Raw genomic sequence first — 19,592 nt, forward strand, 5'->3', positions numbered from 1 at the left:
CACCAGCGGGGATGAAGAGACAGAAGAGCGCCGAGGGGAGAAAAGCACACAGAGGTACAGAGACGCGCACAAAGATATGTGAAAGAGCGAATAGCAGAGACACAGACAGGCAGGCGTAGCGTGAAAGGGAGAGGGAGAGAGGGGGGGGGGCGAAAAATCAAGATGACAACGAGAGCGATGATGAATGTGGAGGGCGGGGAGAGAGAGGGGAGAAGACCAGAGGGAGAATGCCCTGGCACACAGCACCGCAAAACAAAATCGGATGACGACAATACGAGGAGCTGTGGGCACGCACGCAACACGAGAAAGGAGCGCCAAAAGAGGCGACAAAAAAGCGCGGCAGCCGAAAATGCTGTCGTCGCCGTCGTCGCTGCCGCTGTCTGTCCACAGAGAATGAAGGAGCAACGGGGGACTTTGTGCAAAGAAGCCGTCTCCCTCCACCCTGATGGGTACCGTCTATCCTCGATAAGCGTGGGTGTGCGGTGGGCGCGCCACTGGGCAAGACCCCGCGTGCCGAGAGGAGAGAGTTCTGCCTTATCGTGTCACTGTAGAAAAAGAGAAGGGTTACGGAATGAAAAGGGGAATAGGCTAGCGGTGGCCGGTAGTCTGGCCCGGTACTCTTCTACGCCACTTGGCAATCCGCGGAGCCCACGCGCTGCAGCAGCCGAGAGAGAGAATAACACACAACGCACAAATCGACCCGCCGACGACCCCTTTCAAAGGGTGCCGGTGGACAGATTAGATAGGACGAGGCAGGGAGTGAATAGAGGAGAGAGGCACAAAGGGGGCTACCTCCGCTCCGGGAGAGCAGCGAGCGATCTGCTACAGTCGTCCAGACGCGTGAATATGCGTGAATGCAGGATACAGGGGCAGGGCGTGGGTGATTCACTGTGTGAGCGCTTTGTGCGTATATATAATCCTTATTAACGCACCCTCCCCCAGACTCCGTCAACCAGTGAAATTAGTCGGCAGAGGAAAAGAAGAGGCAGCAGCGTGTCTCTTTTTTTTTCGTTATCTATTGCTGTGTCGGTGTTTCTGTCTCTGAAGAAATCGACGGTGTGAAGCAGAAAAGCTTTGCCCCCCCCTCCTGCCGTGTATCGCTTTGCCTCCTGTTGTTAGATCGGTATGGGTGTTGGAAGGGGGGGAGGGGGGAGGGGTAAGGTTGGCGGCGGATGTGGCGGTGGTGCTACTGCGCTTACTCTTATCAATGAGCTAACGGCCGCGAGATGACCGGCGTGAAGGCACGCGTTCACATTGAAGGTGTGCGCACGTACACCAGTGAGGGAAAGCGAAGGCAATACAAGGCCGACGCGCAACCCATACGAGGCGAAGCAGAGATCCGCGAACAAGGTGAAGTTCAGAGAAGAGAGCGCATAGCCGCCAGTGAGGAAGCGGCGGAGATGACACACGCGCAACAGCACAAAAAGGGGGGAGCGGATGGAAAGATGGCGCAACAGTCCACTCACCCCTGCAGACCGGAACGGCCTCGCTGCGGTCCCAATGCTGCGCTGAGCACTCAGCTCACGTGCACATGTCGTGGCGCAGGTGCTCCACACGTCGTACACACCGCTGCGCCCGCTGTAGATGGTCGACTACCCCGACAATGCACAAGCCCACCCACCCGCCCACTCCCCCCCGTCTTCGAGGCAAAGGGCAGCCGGGGCATAGCCGTGACCGCTGCATCTTCTTTTTGGCTACAGTCTTCAGAAGTGAAAGGGAGCCGAGCGGCGTGTTCAACGGAAGAACCGAAGCGCCTGCGCGTCTAGTCTACATGTAAGAAGTGAAGATCACAACACGGGAAGGGCAGAGGAGAAAGCGAGGCGGCTGCTGTGGTGCAGACGGACGGGAAGAAGACGGGGAGTGTTGAAAGAGAGAGAGACGGGGGCGCCATCGCTGGAAATGATGGAAATGACCACGCCAACGACATTCTGTCCCCATCGCCCCTCACCCCACCTCTCTGTCAACTCCCCCTCCTCCTCCTGCCTACGCGGTCATCCGTGGAGCAGAAGAGAGTGAAGCGTCGATGGGTCAGAGATGGTAAAGAGCTCCCGTCAGAGCACGCCAGCAGATGATGCGGAAGGACACAACCTGCACGCACAAAAGTAGGCGTGCATACATAAGAAAGGTACTCTTGCCCACATGAGCCTAGGCAGTAGGAAAGGAAGACCGGTGAAGCGAGCCCTCATGTCTACCAGCGTCACCGCGAAGACACAAAGAAGCAGCAGCGGCCGGCAAAGTAGCGCCGCTGCAGGCAGTGGACCTCGAAGTACACAGGGAAAAGAAAAGGTCGAAGTGACCGCCTCAGACCTCCCCTCTACGGCCCCCGTCCGCCCAAGTGCCACAATTCCAGAAAGCTGTACGCTGCACTACTGCTACTGCTTCCGCCCGCGTCGCTCGCCGAGTGCAGCAGCTGCTGCCTCACCAGAGCCGCGCCAAGATGTCCTTCGAGGCGACGAGCGGGGCGGTAGAGGTTGCCCACCCTCACGACTGTCACTGAGGGCCTTCTGCAGACGACCCTGGCGTGGCCGCACAAGCGCCTTTAGGGCCTGCAGTCGAGAAGGTCGCTGCATCGGTGAGGACGCCTTCTGCGCGCCCGGAGACGGCGCAGCGTCTGTGCAGAGACGCAGAATGTACCTCAGCACGGCCACCAACTTATCCGGCAACGCGACCATTGCAGCAGCAGCAGCAGTGTTGTCATCTCTGCGGTTGCCAAAGGCGCCGTTGCTCAAGCTCCCCAACGCCGTCTCGACACAAGAAGCAATCGCCCGCAGGCAGCTCCCCCGCTGTGTCTTTTCGTGCTCCAAGCGATCGCATCGGCTCTGCAGGCGCGATTGGGCTGCTGAGGCCTCTCGAAGCGCACTTTCCACTTCGGCGAGCCGATCGCTGTCCTTCTTCAGCTCCGAGAAGCGGAGCAGCAGTCGAAGACGCTGCAACTCCTCCATCTCCTTGCTCGCATTGCCGTATACTAGGCGCTCTGCAGCAGCTCCGTCACAACGAGCCCTGCTTACGTCAGACACGGAGGCGATCCTGCTTGCATCCACTGCCCCACTCTTCGGAGAAGTCACGACATCGGCGGACTCACAAGAGGCGCCAGGGGCAGACCCTTGGTGCTGAAGAGCGAGCGTGGCGGCACGGAGTGACGATATCAGCGCCTCGGCTTCTTTGAGTCGCCGCTGTAGTTCGGCCAGCTCGCCACGCAGTTGGTTCACCAGTCGCCCCGCAGCGTCACCGCTTCCACTGGTGCCTTTGTCGCTCAGAGTAGTGAACTCTGTGGCAGCCCACTCCGTTTGCGTGTCTGAGCACCGGCGATGAGTCGAGAGCGGCGGCTCCCGTAAGTCGGGGCGCGCAGCGACTGCACGTGCCGATCGCGTTGTGAACATCGACGTGATGTCGAGAAGAATCACCGGAAGTAGAGAGCACGTGGCTGGTGCAGTGGAAGGCGACGAGGGAGTGAGGGAGCAGCACTTCGGCTCCGGCGAGTCGTCTCGCCACTCTGTGAAACCGTCGCGTGAGACGGGTGATGGCAGCATCGGTGTTGCGGCGACGCAGTCCGCCCACCGCACAGTGGCCGCCACAGCTGAGCTCACCTCTGCCACCAACGCAAGCAGCGGCGACGCGCCGCCAACGACTGGCGAGGCCACATCCGTCACAAGGTCACGACCAGCGCGAGCAGAGGCACACGACTGGCACCGCAGAGACCCCAGCGCTTCATAGGAGTGCTGCGCGCCTTTTGCGATGCGTGCTAGCAACGCCTGCAATGTGGCGATGCGCTGTTGCTGCTGCTTTATGATGTGCAGAAGATGCGGGTGGGTATGGGATGATCCCCGAGTAGTGGCGGCGGTGGTATTCGTAGCGGTCGACAAGAGTGCAGGGCTTCCGCGCGAGGTCGTCAATGACTCTACGTTGCCTCCTAGTCCGGGGAGTGGCACCTGGGCAACTGCAGGTGGTGAGCCGGAGGCGTTCAATGTTAGTGTGTCTACCACTACACCTTGGAACTGGGCCCCGTGATTGAGCTCGTCTGAGTGCGTCACAATCGTGGGGTCGGCAGGTGCGTCGAAAGCCCCAGTGAAGCTGACCTCAATGTGTCCGCCGACAGCAGCGGCATCTCGGTGCGCCGCGGTTGACATCGCGATCAGACAGAGAAAGTGAGTACGGTGGCTACTTCGACGAGGAAAAGGGGCGGCAGACTTGCAGAGAGACGAGCGTACCAAAAAAAGGGAAGGGGAAAGGAAAGCGAAGGAAGGAGCCAGTGGACTGATGAATGGATGCAAGCGGAGGGGTGTTTCGGGTGTATACATCGCTGTGCGTGGGTTGGAGCAGCAGAAGCTGAAAGAGAGCGGCGTCTCAAAGAAGAAAAATGGGGCAGGATATGGGAGCTGATGCCTTAACCTGCGCGGTGCGGTTAGGAGATGCTGCCTGCACCCGGTGTCGCCCTCCACTGCGCATCCTGTTCCTCTCTTCTCTCACGTCAGCCCTCGACCTTCCGCGTCAACCATGTGGCGGCGGAATTGTCAGCGGCAGCTACTGCCAACGTAGGAGAGGTACAGCATTGTAAGCACGCGGCCAGTGGAGCACGCAGCTGTGGAAGGAGCGGGATGGCAAAGCCCTTAGCAAAGGCACCCGGGGGCGAAGGGGGGCGAAGAAGAGCTCCCCAGCCTCCCCCCTCGCCCCCGCGATGCAGGTCGTGCGCCGGCCTCACTTTCTCAGGAAGTCTTCATCACCTCGCTGCCCTATCGCTCGCCTGCATGCAGTTCGATAGCGGTGTGCAGTTGCGGATCAGATAGCGTCCACACCAGCTACGCGTATCCGACAGTGGCCTGCGAGCCATGCGAGGCGAGTATAGAAGAGGAGGTAGGGGGGGCATGGCGACCCGAGAGAGGCACGTGGAAGTGTCGGGTGCGGTGGTGATGTATCTGTGGCGAGCCGGTTGACTGCACCTGAAGAGGCGAAGAACGGCCGAAAACAGTGAAGGTCGCGGGAAAGGGAAGGAAAAGAGGGGAAGCAGGGCGCTCCTCCTGAGGGGAGGGGAGAGAGGGAGTCCGCACCCTTTGTAGTCCGTCCATGAAAACGCCCCCCCTCCCTCCCTCCCCCACCACCGGGGCACACCTCACCCTATGCACCACCACCGGCAATGCCACCAAAGACTCTCTCACATCAGCAGCAGCAATCAAGCACACAAGCACACACTTTACCTCTCACGGTGCGAGAGAGGCCGCCCGCTTCACGAAGTCCTTGTTGGGATCCGTCACCCAGCCTACTGCAGGGTACTTGCTGCGGAGGCGCTCCTCCCATTCGTGCAGCGTTTGAAGATGCTCCGGGGAAAGAGTAGTCCAGTCCGCGTTGATCTCGTCACGGCCGACGATCACCTTGCCAAGCTGACGGGAGCTGTCGCAGCCGGCAAAGGCGTTGTACGGGCCGGAGGGCCCGTACCACTCGAGGGAGACGTTGTAGATGATCCCCTTGACGGCCACGAACGCCTGCGGCCTCTTCTTCCCATCAAACTGCGCCAGCTCCTCCACCGTGTAGGCACGTGGCACGAAAGCGTTAGACTGAGGCTTCTCGGCCAGCCACTGGCGACTCTTGAACTGTAGGCGCACGAGCATTGTCACAAGAATGCCCAGCACGACACCGAGGGCAATGGTGGTTGGCATCGCCTCGGACGCGCCAGACACGATCGCATCTGACATGATATGAATGATCTGGTCGTGGTCTGCTGCCCCGCTGTACTTTCCTCAACTCGTGCGAGCTTTGTGTTCTGTCACCACATGCGGCGGTCGTTATACCGCACAGTACCTCAACAGTTCGTGCGAGTCTGCGGAAAGGTCAGGGACGCTTCGGATCGCGATGGCGGCAAAAGGGTCCACGAGAGGTGAGGGTGGGAGACCTGAGAGCCGCGCGTGTTGCTCCACTCGCCTGAACGTCCCTGTGCGTGTGCGTGTGAATCGCGCAGTTCCAGGGGAGACCAAAGAAGCGAGAGAGGAACGCCGTCGACAAGGCACACCAATGATAAGCCACGCCGAGAGAGACTATGGGTGCGTGTGTGTGTCCGGTTAGCGGGCAGGCAGCACAACTGGTTTGAGATGGAAGAAAACGAAAGAGAGAGAAGCACCAGAGGTGGTGAGGGTACCGACGCCAACGGAAAGTGCTGGCCAACCCTGCGGATGGCCCAAGAAGCTCCCAACAGAAGTGCGCCTCCGTGTGTGCAGGCTGCTGGAAATAGGAGCGCGGGCCTACCGCGGAGGAGAACGAGTGCAGACAACGCCGGCCCGTCCCACAACATAGAAGCCTGCGTGAAATGATGCAGTGCAGTGCGCAAGCCTGCTGCGTTTCCTGAGGAAAACTGACACCTTCCTGCGTCTGGCGTCAGAGTTGTCCACTATCGCCCCTCTCCTCTCGGTGTGCGAGGAGGCTCATCAGTTCCCCACCCCCTCTATCCCTGCCGAAGGCCGAGCCGCATATCGCTGGACCAGGCTCAAGCGCCTGCGACGCAGCGAAGTCAGTGCGATGTATTGGCGCTGATGCCGCCGGCCAGGTCCTGCATGGCGCTGCGTCGCAGCAACATGCAGCAGCTAAGGCGCTTGCGCGATCCGCGTGAGGGGTGGCGTGCCGGCGTGGCCCGAACGCACTGCACTCGGCCCTCACTCTGCCCAATGGCGTGCGGGGAGCCTGCGGCACCCGAGCGGGACGCACCAGGTGGCGGGCACGGCGCTCCGATAACCGGGTCTGCGCATTGCAGCGCCGCGCGTCTGCCGGCTGCGTCGCACGAGGCGACGGGCCTGTGTGGCCGGCCCGGGGAACGCGGGTATTGGGGGGTGGGGGTCAAGCTCGTATGCTGTACGGCACAGAACGGAGACGCTAGGCCAACAACAAAAAAATAACTTGTGCCTCGCCTTCGTAGAAGCCCATGAAGGCGTAAAGAGAGGGGGTGCGCCGGAGAACGATTTCGCGCCCGCATAGCCGAGGGAGGCACTCAAAGGAGGGGAGAAGCACAGCACATATGCGCAGGCGCACATGAGCACACGTACGACCGCACCATGGCGTGAGGCTCCACAGTTCAGCATCGTCAGGAACAACAGCAGGCACTCAGAGGGGGGGGTCAGCACAATGGAATGAAACATTGAGAAGGACCAACAGAGAAAGAGGGGTAAAAAAGCGCACACTTCCCGACAACGAGCCCGATTCAGGATAACGCACAAGGCAGGATGCAATTCCCTCGTATGTCGAGTCTCTCTCAGCCCACAATGCCATCCGTGCCGAGCTCCCGCTCGAGGTGTTCGAGGGAGTACATCGGGAAGAAGCTTAGCAAGAAGGCCTCCACACACTTTGCAACAACGTAGCCGATCTTCCGCAGCTTCGACACAGGTCCTGCATGTCCTTCTGGTTTAAAGAGACGGCCTAGCAGGGACGGTGCCCCGGTCGTTCCCGTCTCGTGACCGATATGAAAGTTCTGCAGAAGCGCCTGGGTGCCCTTTACGACAACATACAAGAGAATAAGGCAAACCAGATGGGCGCTGTCCAGCTTGACGTGGACGTACAGAACGAAGAACACAAGGAGGAGCTGGAGGTAGTGCGCGCGGTTGCGCATGATGCGATCAGCCAGCCAGCTCACGAATAGGCCTATAGAGCGGGCAACGCGAGCGAGGAGAGCTGGAGGTGCCTGCGCAGCTAGTGGAGGTGTAGACGCTGCTGCTGTCGCTGCTGTTTGAGCCGACCTCGTGTCGTTACTAGCTGAGACAATACGCCGGCGACGGACGCCTACAGCATCGAGCTGCTCAGTGACCTCGTCGGCCAATTCATCGGGGCCGTCAGTGCCATGTGCCGGCATGCCTTTGCCATGGCTGCTCAGGTAGTTGGACCTCCGAGATGCCACGTAGTGTCGGCGGAATTCCTCGAACGACATGGCGTGTCGCTCAGACGGCGGTGAATCCCCTTTGGCGGACGCTATGTCGGCACCCAGCGTGCTCTCACCGGCCACCCCTGCTGGTGTTGCCACTGGAGATAGAGCGGCTTGCTCGGGCAGTGACGGCAGTGCCGTCGGTCGTCCATCATTTGGTGAAGACGCGGACATAGTCAGCCTACTGACCACGGAAAACAGAAGACGACGCAGTGTGACACAACCCTCTCTCATACGCGGGTAGAGCCAAAAAGGAGTCGCCCTGAAAGGAAGCGCGGCCAATGGGCGGCTGGAGGAGAGTGAAGGAGGGATGACTGACTCATGAAGAAAACGCGAAAGAGAAGGCAGGAGTGGCCCTTGCTTGTTTGCGCACGGAGTGACGTCAATAGAACTTGCGATGGGCATATTGCGGGACTATGTGCGCGAGCTTCCACTCAGAAAGGAGGGGGCAAGGCAGGCAGGCGGCCACAAATTAGCCGTCCACCCACCCCTGCTCCCCCTTTCTGGAGGTTGTCTCGCTGGCGCACTGACATGTGTGTGTGTGTGTGCGACGCTGCTGGTGGGGCAGATTGGTGACCACCTCAGACTTTCGTCTCCCGCCCCCCGTTTCTCTCCGGCTCACTCCGCCACATGTAGAAACAGCACGAGGGTGGTGGAAATGGGAGCATCGAGCCCAACCCCTCTCATACGCGCACGGAGAGGCGTTACAGAGAGGCTACCGACATACGCACTTCTCCGGCTGATGAGCGCACGGCTCCATCTGTCGCCCGGTCAGCGTCCCCCCCACGTCTTCTTTTCAGGGGTCTTCTTCAAGACGTTTTTGCGTTCATTCGTTTTTTTCTTCTTTAGAGGGGAGAGAAGCGTGTCAAATAATGAAAAGGCAAAATAAAAAGAACGAAATCAAAGCGCCGCCGCCCGCACACTGACTATAGCTGCAGCAGAGAACGTCTGTGCGTGCGCTTGTGTGTGTGTGTGTAAGAGAGAGATGCAGTGTGGCGGTGGCGGTGACGCAGTGACTGCGACCAGAAGTGTTTCGGTGTGAGAAAGTGTGGAAGAGTAGTCGCTCATTGCCTCTCCTCACTCACGCACAGAGGCACACGTTTACGCGTAGCCGAACTTCCTGAGCACCTCGACGTTGTGCTTAGGCATCTTGGTGAGCGCTTCCTTTCGGGCCGCCTTCCACGCGTCGCGGAGCTTCGCCTGCTTCGTGTGGTGGCGAGACGCCTTCTCCAGACGAGCCTGCTCGAGCTTGGCGACAACGTCGCTGTACTTCCAGCCAACATGCTTGCACATGTTACCGAGCACCGTGTACGGACGCTCCGGGCGGTAGCACACATGGCGCTGGGCGCGCGGGATCACCACGCGACCCCCAGTGCGCACCACGTTGGCCGGCACGCCCTCGTAGGCCACCAGCGAGTTCAGCGCCTTCATGCCGCGCTTCGTGTAGCGAGGCAGCATGCTGCGCACGGTGCGGATGAACACATCGGACGGGGAACGGTGGTGGAAGGGGCCCTTCGTCGGGTTCGTCAGCTTGCGCTTGCGTAGGTACTGCAGATACTTGATCTTGTTGCGGATCTCTGTACCGGCAATGTTGAGCTGCTCGCATCGCACCACGGTGATCTTCTTACCGAGCAGCAGTTGCTTGGCAACCACGGCTGCCGCGCGACCGAGAACGTGATCCTTCAGATCAATCACGATAATCTCGGGGCGGTGCTTCTTGGCGCCCTTGCGCTGCGCGCGAGACGCATCCTTGCGGCTGGGAAAGGCCATTTCTCCCGGTGTGTGTATGTGTGTGTGTGTGCAGTCGTGAAACAGCGAAAACACCTCTGGTTTGGGAATGATGTCGACGTGGTGGTCACACATGCGTGATAGGATCGGTGATGTGCATCAGGGGGGGAAGGGGCGGGTGTGTGTACGCATCGTCGAGGTGAAGAAAGAGGGTGCGGAAAGGAAGGCGAGGAAAATTGATATGACATCGATGTTAGCGTGCATGCACATCCCAAGAGCCAAAGAAAGCTGAAACGCACATTTGCCTCGACGACCGAGAACACTTTTCCGGCATCCCATGTGGAAGGTAAGAGAGAGAGAGAGCGAGACAACGGCGTCGAAGGAGACGCATAGCACACCCCATCACACCCTATCAGCTCCTCCTAGCTGGCGTGTCGCCCGCTCCCGTGGAAACGTACAGCAGTCGGAGGCCCCTCCACTCGCGCCCGCAGCGTCTCTCTCTCGCACCGCCAACGCCGTCCATCACAATTCCGTCGCTCTCCGGTCATCCTCAAATAGCATGACTGACGCGTTGGTCGGCCCGCGCACTCGTGTTCTTTCTTTCTTTCGAGACTTTAAGGATTCCGGTATCCCACCCGCTTGAATCACCCCTGCACGCCGCCTCTCGTGGCTGGGGAAAAGCGATGAAAAGGCCTGTCCGCCTCGAGCTGAACTGATACAGTGACATGTGACGGGCACGCTCAAGCAAAGAATAGTGGAAACAAAAAACCTATGAACGTGGGCACTCTCCTCCGTCTCCGTATATAACAGCGCTAAAAGAGTTTTCGGAGAAATTCCAAAACTGGATACCTTGTCGACAACGAAACGTCACTTTCTGGGAACGCGCGCGGCACAGGCTTGCGATGCAGATCACCCTAGCACCACCTCTGCCTGCATGATCACAACAGATGGCAACGCGACTCGCTTTTTCACGCCTACGCCAATCCGGCCACGCTCACCAAGTGGAACAGAGAGAGAGAGACCCAGGCCCCACACACGGCCGAGCACCTAGTGTTCGCCACAGAAGCCTCTTTGCGTACATGAAACACGGCACCTTCTCTTTTCAACTCCTCAGCAAGCTTCCCGTCTGTCTCAAAAACACCCTCGCGTGCTGCCTTGGCAAGAGGCACTTGGCACCTCTGTTTAGCTTGCTGCGCCACCAGCCAGCACTCCAGTTTTTTGTTGTTGGCCTAGCGTCTCCGTTCTGTGCCGTACAGCATACGAGCTTGACCCCCACCCCCCAATACCCGCGTTCCCCGGGCCGGCCACACAGGCCCGTCGCCTCGTGCGACGCAGCCGGCAGACGCGCGGCGCCGCAATGCGCAGACCCGGTTATCGGAGCGCCGTGCCCGCCACCTGGTGCGTCCCGCTCGGGTGCCGCAGGCTCCCCGCACGCCATTGGGCAGAGTGAGGGCCGAGTGCAGTGCGTTCGGGCCACGCCGGCACGCCACCCCTCACGCGGATCGCGCAAGCGCCTTAGCTGCTGCATGTTGCTGCGACGCAGCGCCATGCAGGACCTGGCCGGCGGCATCAGCGCCAATACATCGCACTGACTTCGCTGCGTCGCAGGCGCTTGAGCCTGGTCCAGCGATATGCGGCTCGGCCTTCGGCAGGGATAGAGGGGGTGGGGAACTGATGAGCCTCCTCGCACACCGAGAGGAGAGGGGCGATAGTGGACAACTCTGACGCCAGACGCAGGAAGGTGTCAGTTTTCCTCAGAGCTGCCACGAGCGTTCGAAAAGCAAGCAAATATGTGTTTGTGAAGGCATTGCGTGGGACTCGCAGGAGTTCTACTCGAAAGTGAAGGAAGAGGGAGCACGCTACTCAAGATAGCGCCATTCTTCACCAACGTAGCTCATCAGTACTTCACGTCGTTGTGTGTTTTCGCCATCTTGTTTTGTGAGGAATCGGGGTCTTCGCGTACGTATGTCGATCAAGGTCAGAGGATAAGAGGCACGCCAGAGAGAGGGCCAACTCGAATGTGCGTGTGGCACATAGCGGCGGCCGAAAAAAAAAGGAAGAGGGAGGAGACACCCAGAGAGAAGCACGTAAAAGTTGGTGAATAAGAGCTAAACTGTGAGGGGGTGCATCTGACGCGACGCAAGAGCAGCAACATACTGAGTCGGCACTCTGTGTTGCAGGACGCTGTCGTTTCCTTCGCCTTTTCTCAATGCACTCTCTTCATAGGAGCAGCATATCACTGCAGAACTAATGAACATGTGGGCGATCAGGGAAAAAGGAAACCCCGAAAGCGAGGAAAGGGAATGCCAGCAGTGCACGTTGTTTTCGCTAGAGGAGGGAGAATGGGAGCGCACGCCGACCCGCACGCGGGCATATAGTGAAACGGACCCGAAGAAGCAATGCGCAGGTTCAAAAAGAAAGCAATAAAAGAGGGAAAACGGAGGACAGAGGCCGTAAACGAACAAAAAAAAGAGGGAATGTATCTTCAAAGGCTTCTGAAAGTGTATGTGTGTGTGTGTGTGAACTCTTGATGATGGTACAAGCAGAAGCCGAAAGGTACGAGAAGGACACAGAGACACCGCAAAATAAATGAAAACATCCGAACAGATGCAAAAAAGGGTCAGTGAAAACGGAAGGGAGCTGACAGTCTCAAGGGGCAGAGAGGAAGAAAAAAAGAAGCAGCGAGCTACAGATGGAGGCACGGCAAGTCCTAAAACTGTCCGTGCGGGCAAAGCACCACGTCTCCTGAAGCTCATCTGAATCTCGGAATGAGGCGTTGTTTGCATTTCTCCTTTTGGATCTACCCATGCGCACCACCACCCACAAAACGATTTCACTCAGCGTCTGTCAGCAACGTGAGCGCACCCTCCAAGTTGAGGTTGGCGCTCTCATCCTCCTCGTACTCGCCATTTGGTTTAAGCACACCGAGATACCCGAAGCCGTATCCGCATATCGGGGCTGCCTCTGTCAAATCCTCCGCGACCGCAACTCTCTGGGACAGCGGAAGCTCAGACGCAACGAGCGTCTTGGCTGCTGCTGCCTTGTTAACCTTTTGCTCATTCGCCCTAAGTACACGCATGTGACGTCGAAGGCGCTGCTGCCGCCGTGAGCTGCTACTCCGCCCATCATCGCCACTGCTGCTAGCGGATACCTGCGCCGGCACCACCCTCCGCTTGCGAGACGCGATGATGCGCTGCAGCCTTTCGTTGTCGCCTGATCCTGGGGAAGCAGTCACGCCTTTCGGTTTACGTGGCGGTCGCTTAGCTGCGTCTACCCTGCCCGCACGTGCCGATGAAGCAGTGACGGGTGCTGCGGTAGGTTCCTCAGAAAACTGTTCCCAAGCGCTGAGGCCACCCGGAGTATTGATCGCTGCCGCTCGTACTACCCCAGAAGACTTGCCTGTGTTGGCCTCTTGCAATGCCTGCTGCCGGTGCCCCTCCCCGTACGAGGATGATGCAGTGGCATGCTCATCCCTGATCGTTATGTCCTCACTGTCTACGAGTCGAATATAATCGCATTTGGAAGTCAAGCTGGGCGATCCCTTTCCCAAAGGTGCCCCGACCTGCACCGAGGCGCTCTTAGTCGAAGAAAGATGAGGATAAGAGGGCGGTGTGGCTGTCTCTTGAAGTGGCTGCAGCCGCGGCGGGATCACTGAGTGCATCGAGAGAGGTGTTGCTGCCGAGGGCGGCGACTCGACGCGGGCAGCGGCTGCTATGGCAGAAGGCACATCCCCTTTCAGTACTGTCTTTGTTACAGTTTCAACCACAAGCGGAGGCGAACGATGCTCCGACGGCGCGGAGGCCGTCTTCCAGATCGGCGGAACATACGCAGGAACCGCGAACAGCGCCATGCTCTCCGGTGCCGCGTCTATGCATGACTGCTCGTCACTGCTCGTGAACACACACGACATCTTCCCCGTGCCGGTGAGGGTAATTGTGTCGATGCAGGTTATAGAAGGGAGATGGAAAACAGAGTGCGCAATGCCGGCAACATGAAACACCACCTGCACCCATTTGCTGCGAGGTATGATTAGGGGGAGGTAGGCGGTTGTCAGTTCCTCAGCTGTTTCGTCGTATCGAGCAGTTTTAACATAGGTGCCGATTACCAGTTTCGTCCGGTTTACTGTATATTGGCTGACGACGATCTCCAGCGCGAAGTGATCCGTGGAGTCGAGACAAATTTGAGCTGCTAAAAGAGAGTTGTGCAATCGTAATGAAGAGAGAGGGCGGTCCTCGCGCGGGATTTGCACGCGGGTCTGAGAAGGTGCTCCTTTCATTATTAAGACTGGTTTCCGAATGTGCTTGTCGATGTCAATAGAGCATCCTCGAGGATTTACAACTTTCGCATGCATTAGCAGCTTGCTGTTTGCCTCCATGACAAACTGTAGCTCTGTTGCCATCTCGGATGGCCAGATAGAAAAATAGCGCACGAACGAAAACGTAATATGTGTGTTTTGCAAGTCAGCTGATCACGTAAAGTAGCTATGAACGCGCACTCTCCTGTTGCAGCAGCGCTTTTGTTGCCTTTACCAGCAGATTCCACAGAAAAGATGAAAAAAAGCGTGGCACATGCTAGCACTGAAGAAAAATTGGGAAAGGGAGGTCAATTAGAGCAAAGAAGTGTAGGGATCTGCGCGTGAAAGGTACACTAAGGAGGCACGTCACTCATCAGCGCAAGGAAACGCATTGGCTCTTGGGTGTATTTTTTGTGTCGCATGTTGCCGAGATACGGTCTAACAAACAACATAAAAAATACATGCATATATATATATATAGTGAAAGGTCATTTTGACGCAGCTTCGCCCTTTTTATAGTACCTATTAGGGAGAAGGGACCCAGGCTCTTCTTTCGTTTTTGATCGATGTGGTTCCTCACGCTCGAGTAAGGCCATGAAAAGCAAAAGATATTTTTTCTGCAATGGGTGAATGAAGGATGATGCATGCGGATCTATGTGAAGAAAAATCGCATGATGCCCTCTCACCTATTCCCCATGTTAGTCGCGGTTGAGAGGGTTTGGAAGAGGGTCCCGGAAAAGCATGATATCCCGCTGCTGGACAAAGTCTGGTGGCTCCAGAGTAATGATGCTGCACACCCCCTTTGCATCCACGCACAAGATGCCACCCCTATTTCCAAATTCGTTGCAGTAGTTTGTTGCTGAGAAGATGGTGAGCAGATGTCGTCTTTTGTTATCCGGAAAAAATTGGAATCCCTCCTCAACTACTTGGTGCGCACGGCACACTAAGTCTATGTCGTTGTCGACCAAAAACCGCTCAAGTGCTCGCTCGGAAAACACAGATGATATTCTGCGCGAGCTCGGAGCCCAGTCTACACCGGCTGGCAGATCTGCTTCGGGATCAGCCCACAGAAGGTCACAAATGACCCCGGAGTGCGGGACATTGCATGGGCGCATATCTGGAATGTCTCGCACGCAACGGAGCTCAGAAGAGAGGCCACCATGCACACAGAAAATGGACCCATTAACCAGAGCTGCTACAGGAAGAACACGAAAAAAATCGGTGAACATCTTGAAGAGCTTGATGCCGTAACGTCGCTTGCATTCATCATAAAATCCGTACAAGAGCATGATTTGCTCGTCCTCGTGGTTGCCGCGAAGCATGGTCATATGTCGTGGAGAGATTATCTTGAGAGCCAGCAGCGTCACAACGACCTCAACGGAACGAGCGCCGCGGTCGACATAATCTCCAAGAAACAGAAAGCTGTACGTGTTATCATCGATTGAAGAGCTGTCCTCTGTTCGCGCCCTCTTTGCATCAGTTCCGAAAACAGTGCCCCCCAGCGGTGGGCATCGCTTAAAAATGTTTACCAAGTCGTAGTACTGGCCGTGTAGGTCGCCACAGGCGTAAACAGGCGAATCAACTTCGACAAGCATCGGCTCGCTAGCTATGATTGCGCGTGCTTTGATAAGAATCTGTACTATCAGGCCCTCAGGAATTCGCTGCTCTTCCGCAACTTTGCTTGTGTAGCGCTCTGGAAGGAGTTCTAAAAGGCGGTAAAGTACGTCATTCTCTTTTTCAACAGAAAGAGTATCTGTCGGAAGGCTACTTAGTGTGCACGTGGATAGATCCACGGTGTGTCGCCCTCGCTTCGTGTGTGCCATTTGCGCATAGTCAGCTAGTCGTCTGGATCGGCACCACTCGATTTGACCGCCGTTTTCGGATGGAAATCCCATCACCCTCAACTACAGAATGCAGTTGAGGTAACATTAGTAAGGGGGTTCAAAAAGAGATGAGGGTAGGTATGAGAAAACAAGTAGATCGTTTTTTTCGCACAAGTGACATTTCACCGCAAGCGAATCTATAAAAATGCATTAAGCCACAAATGCATCTCCCTCTGCTACATCCGGGAGAAGTCCAGGTCGGCTTAGACAGTTTGTCCTATCCTCAAAGCAGGCGACGAGTCGAAGCTTTGTGCTTCGTTTCTCTACATCCCTTCTGTGCACACTTGCCCCGCGGTCCACTCAATAAGGGGACAGAGGAGCTGCATACATCGACCCAAGCGGGCCCATTCCATAGCTATGCTTGAGGACAGAAGCGGCGGTGTCTCTCGTGCAGCTTACAAGAGGTGATTCACGGTGCGCGTCGAATGAGCACAACGAGAAAGCAGGCTAAGTAGACATCAGTGCCCTAAGAAACCACAGGAGAGGCAAGAACAAAGCGGGGCACCTTTTGGCCTCGTTAATGGCTCTGAAGTGGAACAGCTGTCTGCTTGTCACGTGCAATACGAGTTAAAGACGCGCAAGCTTCGCAATAAGTTATGAATGGTCGACAATCTCAGAGGGATCATTGAAGACCCATAGACCCTGATGAGGGGAAAGAGCAGCGACACAAAGAATAGAATCTGCAGGCTCTTTCAAACCGACAACAGCATGTTTCGCGGACCCTTTTCCTGTTTTTTTTATTTGCTACCCAGTTTCAGAGATATTTCGTCTCTTTTTGTACTCAGCTCTCGTCATCGCCACCGAAAACTGAAGCATAGACAAGTGTGGGCGGTTCATCGTCAGAAGCAGATCCTTTTCGCACGGTGACGCGTGGAGGAGAGCGACTGCGTTTCCGAGACTCAGAAACTCTCGGCTCTTTGACGGAGCGGAATGGCTCCGGTTTCCAAGAAAGTAGAGCAGTCGAAGTTGTGGTAGGGGCAAATAAGCAGTCGGCGTTGTTGAGGATACACCCACTCACGATTACTTCAGTGACTGCAGGCCCCGTGCCGCTCTGAAACAGCAGCAGTCGTACTCGATCCCCATTGAAGAGCTTCAGTTTCAAAGGCACGCAAGCCTTGGTGGAGTCAGTCGCTACAAGAGGAACCGGTAGACCAATCGCTGTGCCTTCAGAGTCAAGGTGCTGCATAAAAACGTGCACTTTTCGCAGAGGAGATCCACCGGTAGTCTTGAAGACCATAGAGGTTACCTCTATCGAGTTGACCGTTGGCGCTACGGGGACTTGCAGATCCGTTGAGTGGGTTCCTGTTTTAAAGGCGGCCACATCCTCCACTTCAATGGAGAATAACATCGGGGCATCTGTTAGCCCGCTTTCTGCCTCGTAATTAGAGTGAAAAGCCTTCCTAAACGGTAGCTCCGCCTTTTCGAGCATGATGAGGACCACGGGGAGGAAACCCTTTCCGCGTGAAAGGAGGCCGAAAATGTACAGGAAGGCGAAGAAGCGTTGGAAACGAGTAAAGTGATTCACATGCACTTTAGCGGCACCTTTGATTTCTAAAGCTGGTGAAGAGCTTTTTTACCTTCTCATTGTGCCGATCGAAGATCCACACAGAAAGCAGATGGCAAGGCGCAGGAAGTGGCAGTCAACTGAAGATGTGTTTTCGTTCAGATGTGCGAGGGTGCGGCTGTGGTGTAGCCCCTAATCTGGCCAAGAGATCCAGCCACGGCGATAGTCGCGCTCAATCCTACGTCACACATCGCGTGCAACTGTTATCGCTCTAATGTGGCACCACAAAGAAATCTATTTCGAGGGAAAGCTCTCTTTTTATGAAATGAAGTTCGATGATCACGCTCCGGGAGTGGGCTGGCATGTGCTCCATTCGCCCCCTTTGTTTTCTTCACCGGAGCTTCGCTTGAATGGCCCACAAGACGATAGCCGCTTCAAGACTGGAATGCCCCCCTCCCCACCGCATCTGCTTGCCTGGAAGCCTCCTCATGCACTGAAAAAACCGAGCCTTGCTGCCAACGCGCGCTGAGACCTTCTTGTGGTGCTATTCCCCCCTTCCTCTTTTCTGATGCGCTGCATCTGTTGAAAGACAGTGCAAAAAATTTTTTCACTATTCAGGCTCCTGGCGCCTTGGACCGACATGTGCTCGAGGTGGTACGCGGCATCGACAAGTATACTGCCTACTATCGGAAAGCTGCTCGCCGCACAAACGAGTCCGCTCCCCGCCTAACGATGAATGTGTCTCCTCACTGAAACTCTTCCACCGCTGTGCTGCCACTTCGAGCACAAACGAGTAACACTGCAGCAGAGCCCAGCCCATTCATCTTCGCTCCTATTTTTTGCCCTTCCTCTGCTACTTGCCGGTGTGACAGCCTTCTTGAGTGCAGCCTCGCCGCCCCCCCAATGCCATCAGAGGTGCATCGGTGTTTTTATTATTCTGGTCACAATGAGCACCGCATGTGCATATGGCCTAGACAGCCAAGCGAGGTCACTGTGCCCGCTTTATCATCCGTTGCTTAGCTCGCAGGAGTGCCACCGGTTCCTCATCGGGACCGCTAGCTCTTCGGTAGCGAACAAGATTCATCTCATTGAGTATCAGGACAGTATGAAATCGTTAGAGTGTGTTACGGTATGGTCACATGACGATCCAGTGATGGGTCTGTGGTGCTCCCCATCTCTTTCCGAGGACAGTCTCCTTGCTGTCTCATCATTGCAGAAACTAGAGATTTTCCGAATTTCGGAAGATGTGATGAGTGAGCCCAAGTCCCTTGCTACAATCAGGAAGCGCTACAGCTGTGTGCTATGGGATTTAGACGGACTGCAGAGCGAATTCAAGGTAGTGCACGAGAATACGATCACCACCATACTCTTGAGCTCCTCCAAGATCGGTACAGAAATGGTCAACTACAAAAGCAGTGGGGGTCCCATTCGCTGCGCCGCCTTGGCTCCCTACGATCCGACTCTCTGCCTTATCTCTTCTGACGTTGATGGGCTGCAGCTCGTTGATCTGCGTAGCAAGAAAGAGATTTCCTTCGAATCTTCCAAGCACAGACATGGTTTCGGCTACACAACAGCAATCGATTTCGATCGTTTGAAGCCCGGGCAGTTCCTCTCTGCAGGCACGGACGGCTATGTGTACATTCACGATATACGATACAATGCCTCTTGCTCTCTCGCAATGCTGCAGCACATAAAAGCACATGAGCACTCGGTGCAGAGCTGCCTGTTCAACACGTTCCGAGACGAGTTGATTCTGTCGGGCAGCTCAGACGCCACACTGAAGCTGTGGGATGTTGAGCAGATCAATGAGCCAAAGTGCCTTCGCCGACTAGCAGACTACGGAGATAGTGTTGTTTCCCTCTGCTGGAGCAGCAGCAGCCCGTGGGTATTTGCAGGGCTCTCTTTTAATGGGAAACTTCTCGTTGACACTGTTCCCAACGAAAAGAAAATGAGCATCTTACTCGACGAAAAAAAGTGGTGCGAGGCATGACGGTACCGATTTTTTTTTTCTGTATGCTTCTCTGGCTCTTACATCCATAGATGCAGTCTCAGGTGAAAACTTGTGAGTTGGATGACGCGCTAAGGGATCGTCAGCAATGCTGCGCATTATCAACGTTCAACCTATCACTCTCTTTTTGATCCTTGACAGCGTTTCTTAAAGCTACCGCCGCAAAGAGAGCTCTTCAAGAAGAGTCTGCTATCTGTTTCCTAGCAGTTACTTCATGTGTTGTTTTGCTGATCCGCAGAATAAATGAATATCTAATGTGTTTTTAATCAATGATACTGATC

General features: G+C 56.2%; 7 protein-coding genes across 7 annotated transcripts; 1 reads left to right on the forward strand and 6 right to left on the reverse strand.

Moving 5' to 3' along the window:
• Nucleotides 1–2,372: 2,372 nt before the first annotated feature.
• LSCM1_06828 (uncharacterized protein) lies at nt 2,373–4,127 on the reverse strand (the record flags this gene model as incomplete). Its single annotated transcript, XM_067324233.1, has 1 exon — nt 2,373–4,127. One exon carries the CDS (start codon nt 4,125–4,127, stop codon nt 2,373–2,375), a length of 1,755 nt encoding a protein of 584 aa, XP_067179904.1.
• Nucleotides 4,128–5,195: 1,068 nt separating this feature from the next.
• Nucleotides 5,196–5,687, reverse strand: LSCM1_06829 (uncharacterized protein; the record flags this gene model as incomplete). Its single annotated transcript, XM_067324234.1, has 1 exon — nt 5,196–5,687. One exon carries the CDS (start codon nt 5,685–5,687, stop codon nt 5,196–5,198), a length of 492 nt encoding a protein of 163 aa, XP_067179905.1.
• A 1,544-nt stretch (nt 5,688–7,231) lies between these two features.
• LSCM1_06830 (uncharacterized protein) lies at nt 7,232–8,068 on the reverse strand (the record flags this gene model as incomplete). Its single annotated transcript, XM_067324235.1, has 1 exon — nt 7,232–8,068. The coding sequence occupies one exon, from the start codon at nt 8,066–8,068 to the stop codon at nt 7,232–7,234; it is 837 nt and encodes a 278-aa protein (XP_067179906.1).
• A 927-nt stretch (nt 8,069–8,995) lies between these two features.
• LSCM1_06831 (uncharacterized protein) lies at nt 8,996–9,664 on the reverse strand (the record flags this gene model as incomplete). Its single annotated transcript, XM_067324236.1, has 1 exon — nt 8,996–9,664. One exon carries the CDS (start codon nt 9,662–9,664, stop codon nt 8,996–8,998), a length of 669 nt encoding a protein of 222 aa, XP_067179907.1.
• Nucleotides 9,665–12,455: 2,791 nt separating this feature from the next.
• Nucleotides 12,456–14,021, reverse strand: LSCM1_06832 (uncharacterized protein; the record flags this gene model as incomplete). Its single annotated transcript, XM_067324237.1, has 1 exon — nt 12,456–14,021. One exon carries the CDS (start codon nt 14,019–14,021, stop codon nt 12,456–12,458), a length of 1,566 nt encoding a protein of 521 aa, XP_067179908.1.
• A 2,559-nt stretch (nt 14,022–16,580) lies between these two features.
• Nucleotides 16,581–17,228, reverse strand: LSCM1_06833 (uncharacterized protein; the record flags this gene model as incomplete). The annotated part of the gene is made up of 1 exon (XM_067324238.1): nt 16,581–17,228. The coding sequence occupies one exon, from the start codon at nt 17,226–17,228 to the stop codon at nt 16,581–16,583; it is 648 nt and encodes a 215-aa protein (XP_067179909.1).
• A 1,021-nt stretch (nt 17,229–18,249) lies between these two features.
• Nucleotides 18,250–19,293, forward strand: LSCM1_06834 (uncharacterized protein; the record flags this gene model as incomplete). Its single annotated transcript, XM_067324239.1, has 1 exon — nt 18,250–19,293. The coding sequence occupies one exon, from the start codon at nt 18,250–18,252 to the stop codon at nt 19,291–19,293; it is 1,044 nt and encodes a 347-aa protein (XP_067179910.1).
• Nucleotides 19,294–19,592: the final 299 nt, after the last annotated feature.

The sequence above is a fragment of the Leishmania martiniquensis genome, chromosome 15 (assembly GCF_017916325.1).
Source record: "Leishmania martiniquensis isolate LSCM1 chromosome 15, whole genome shotgun sequence".
In the NCBI taxonomy this organism is placed as follows: Eukaryota; Euglenozoa; class Kinetoplastea; order Trypanosomatida; family Trypanosomatidae; genus Leishmania; species Leishmania martiniquensis.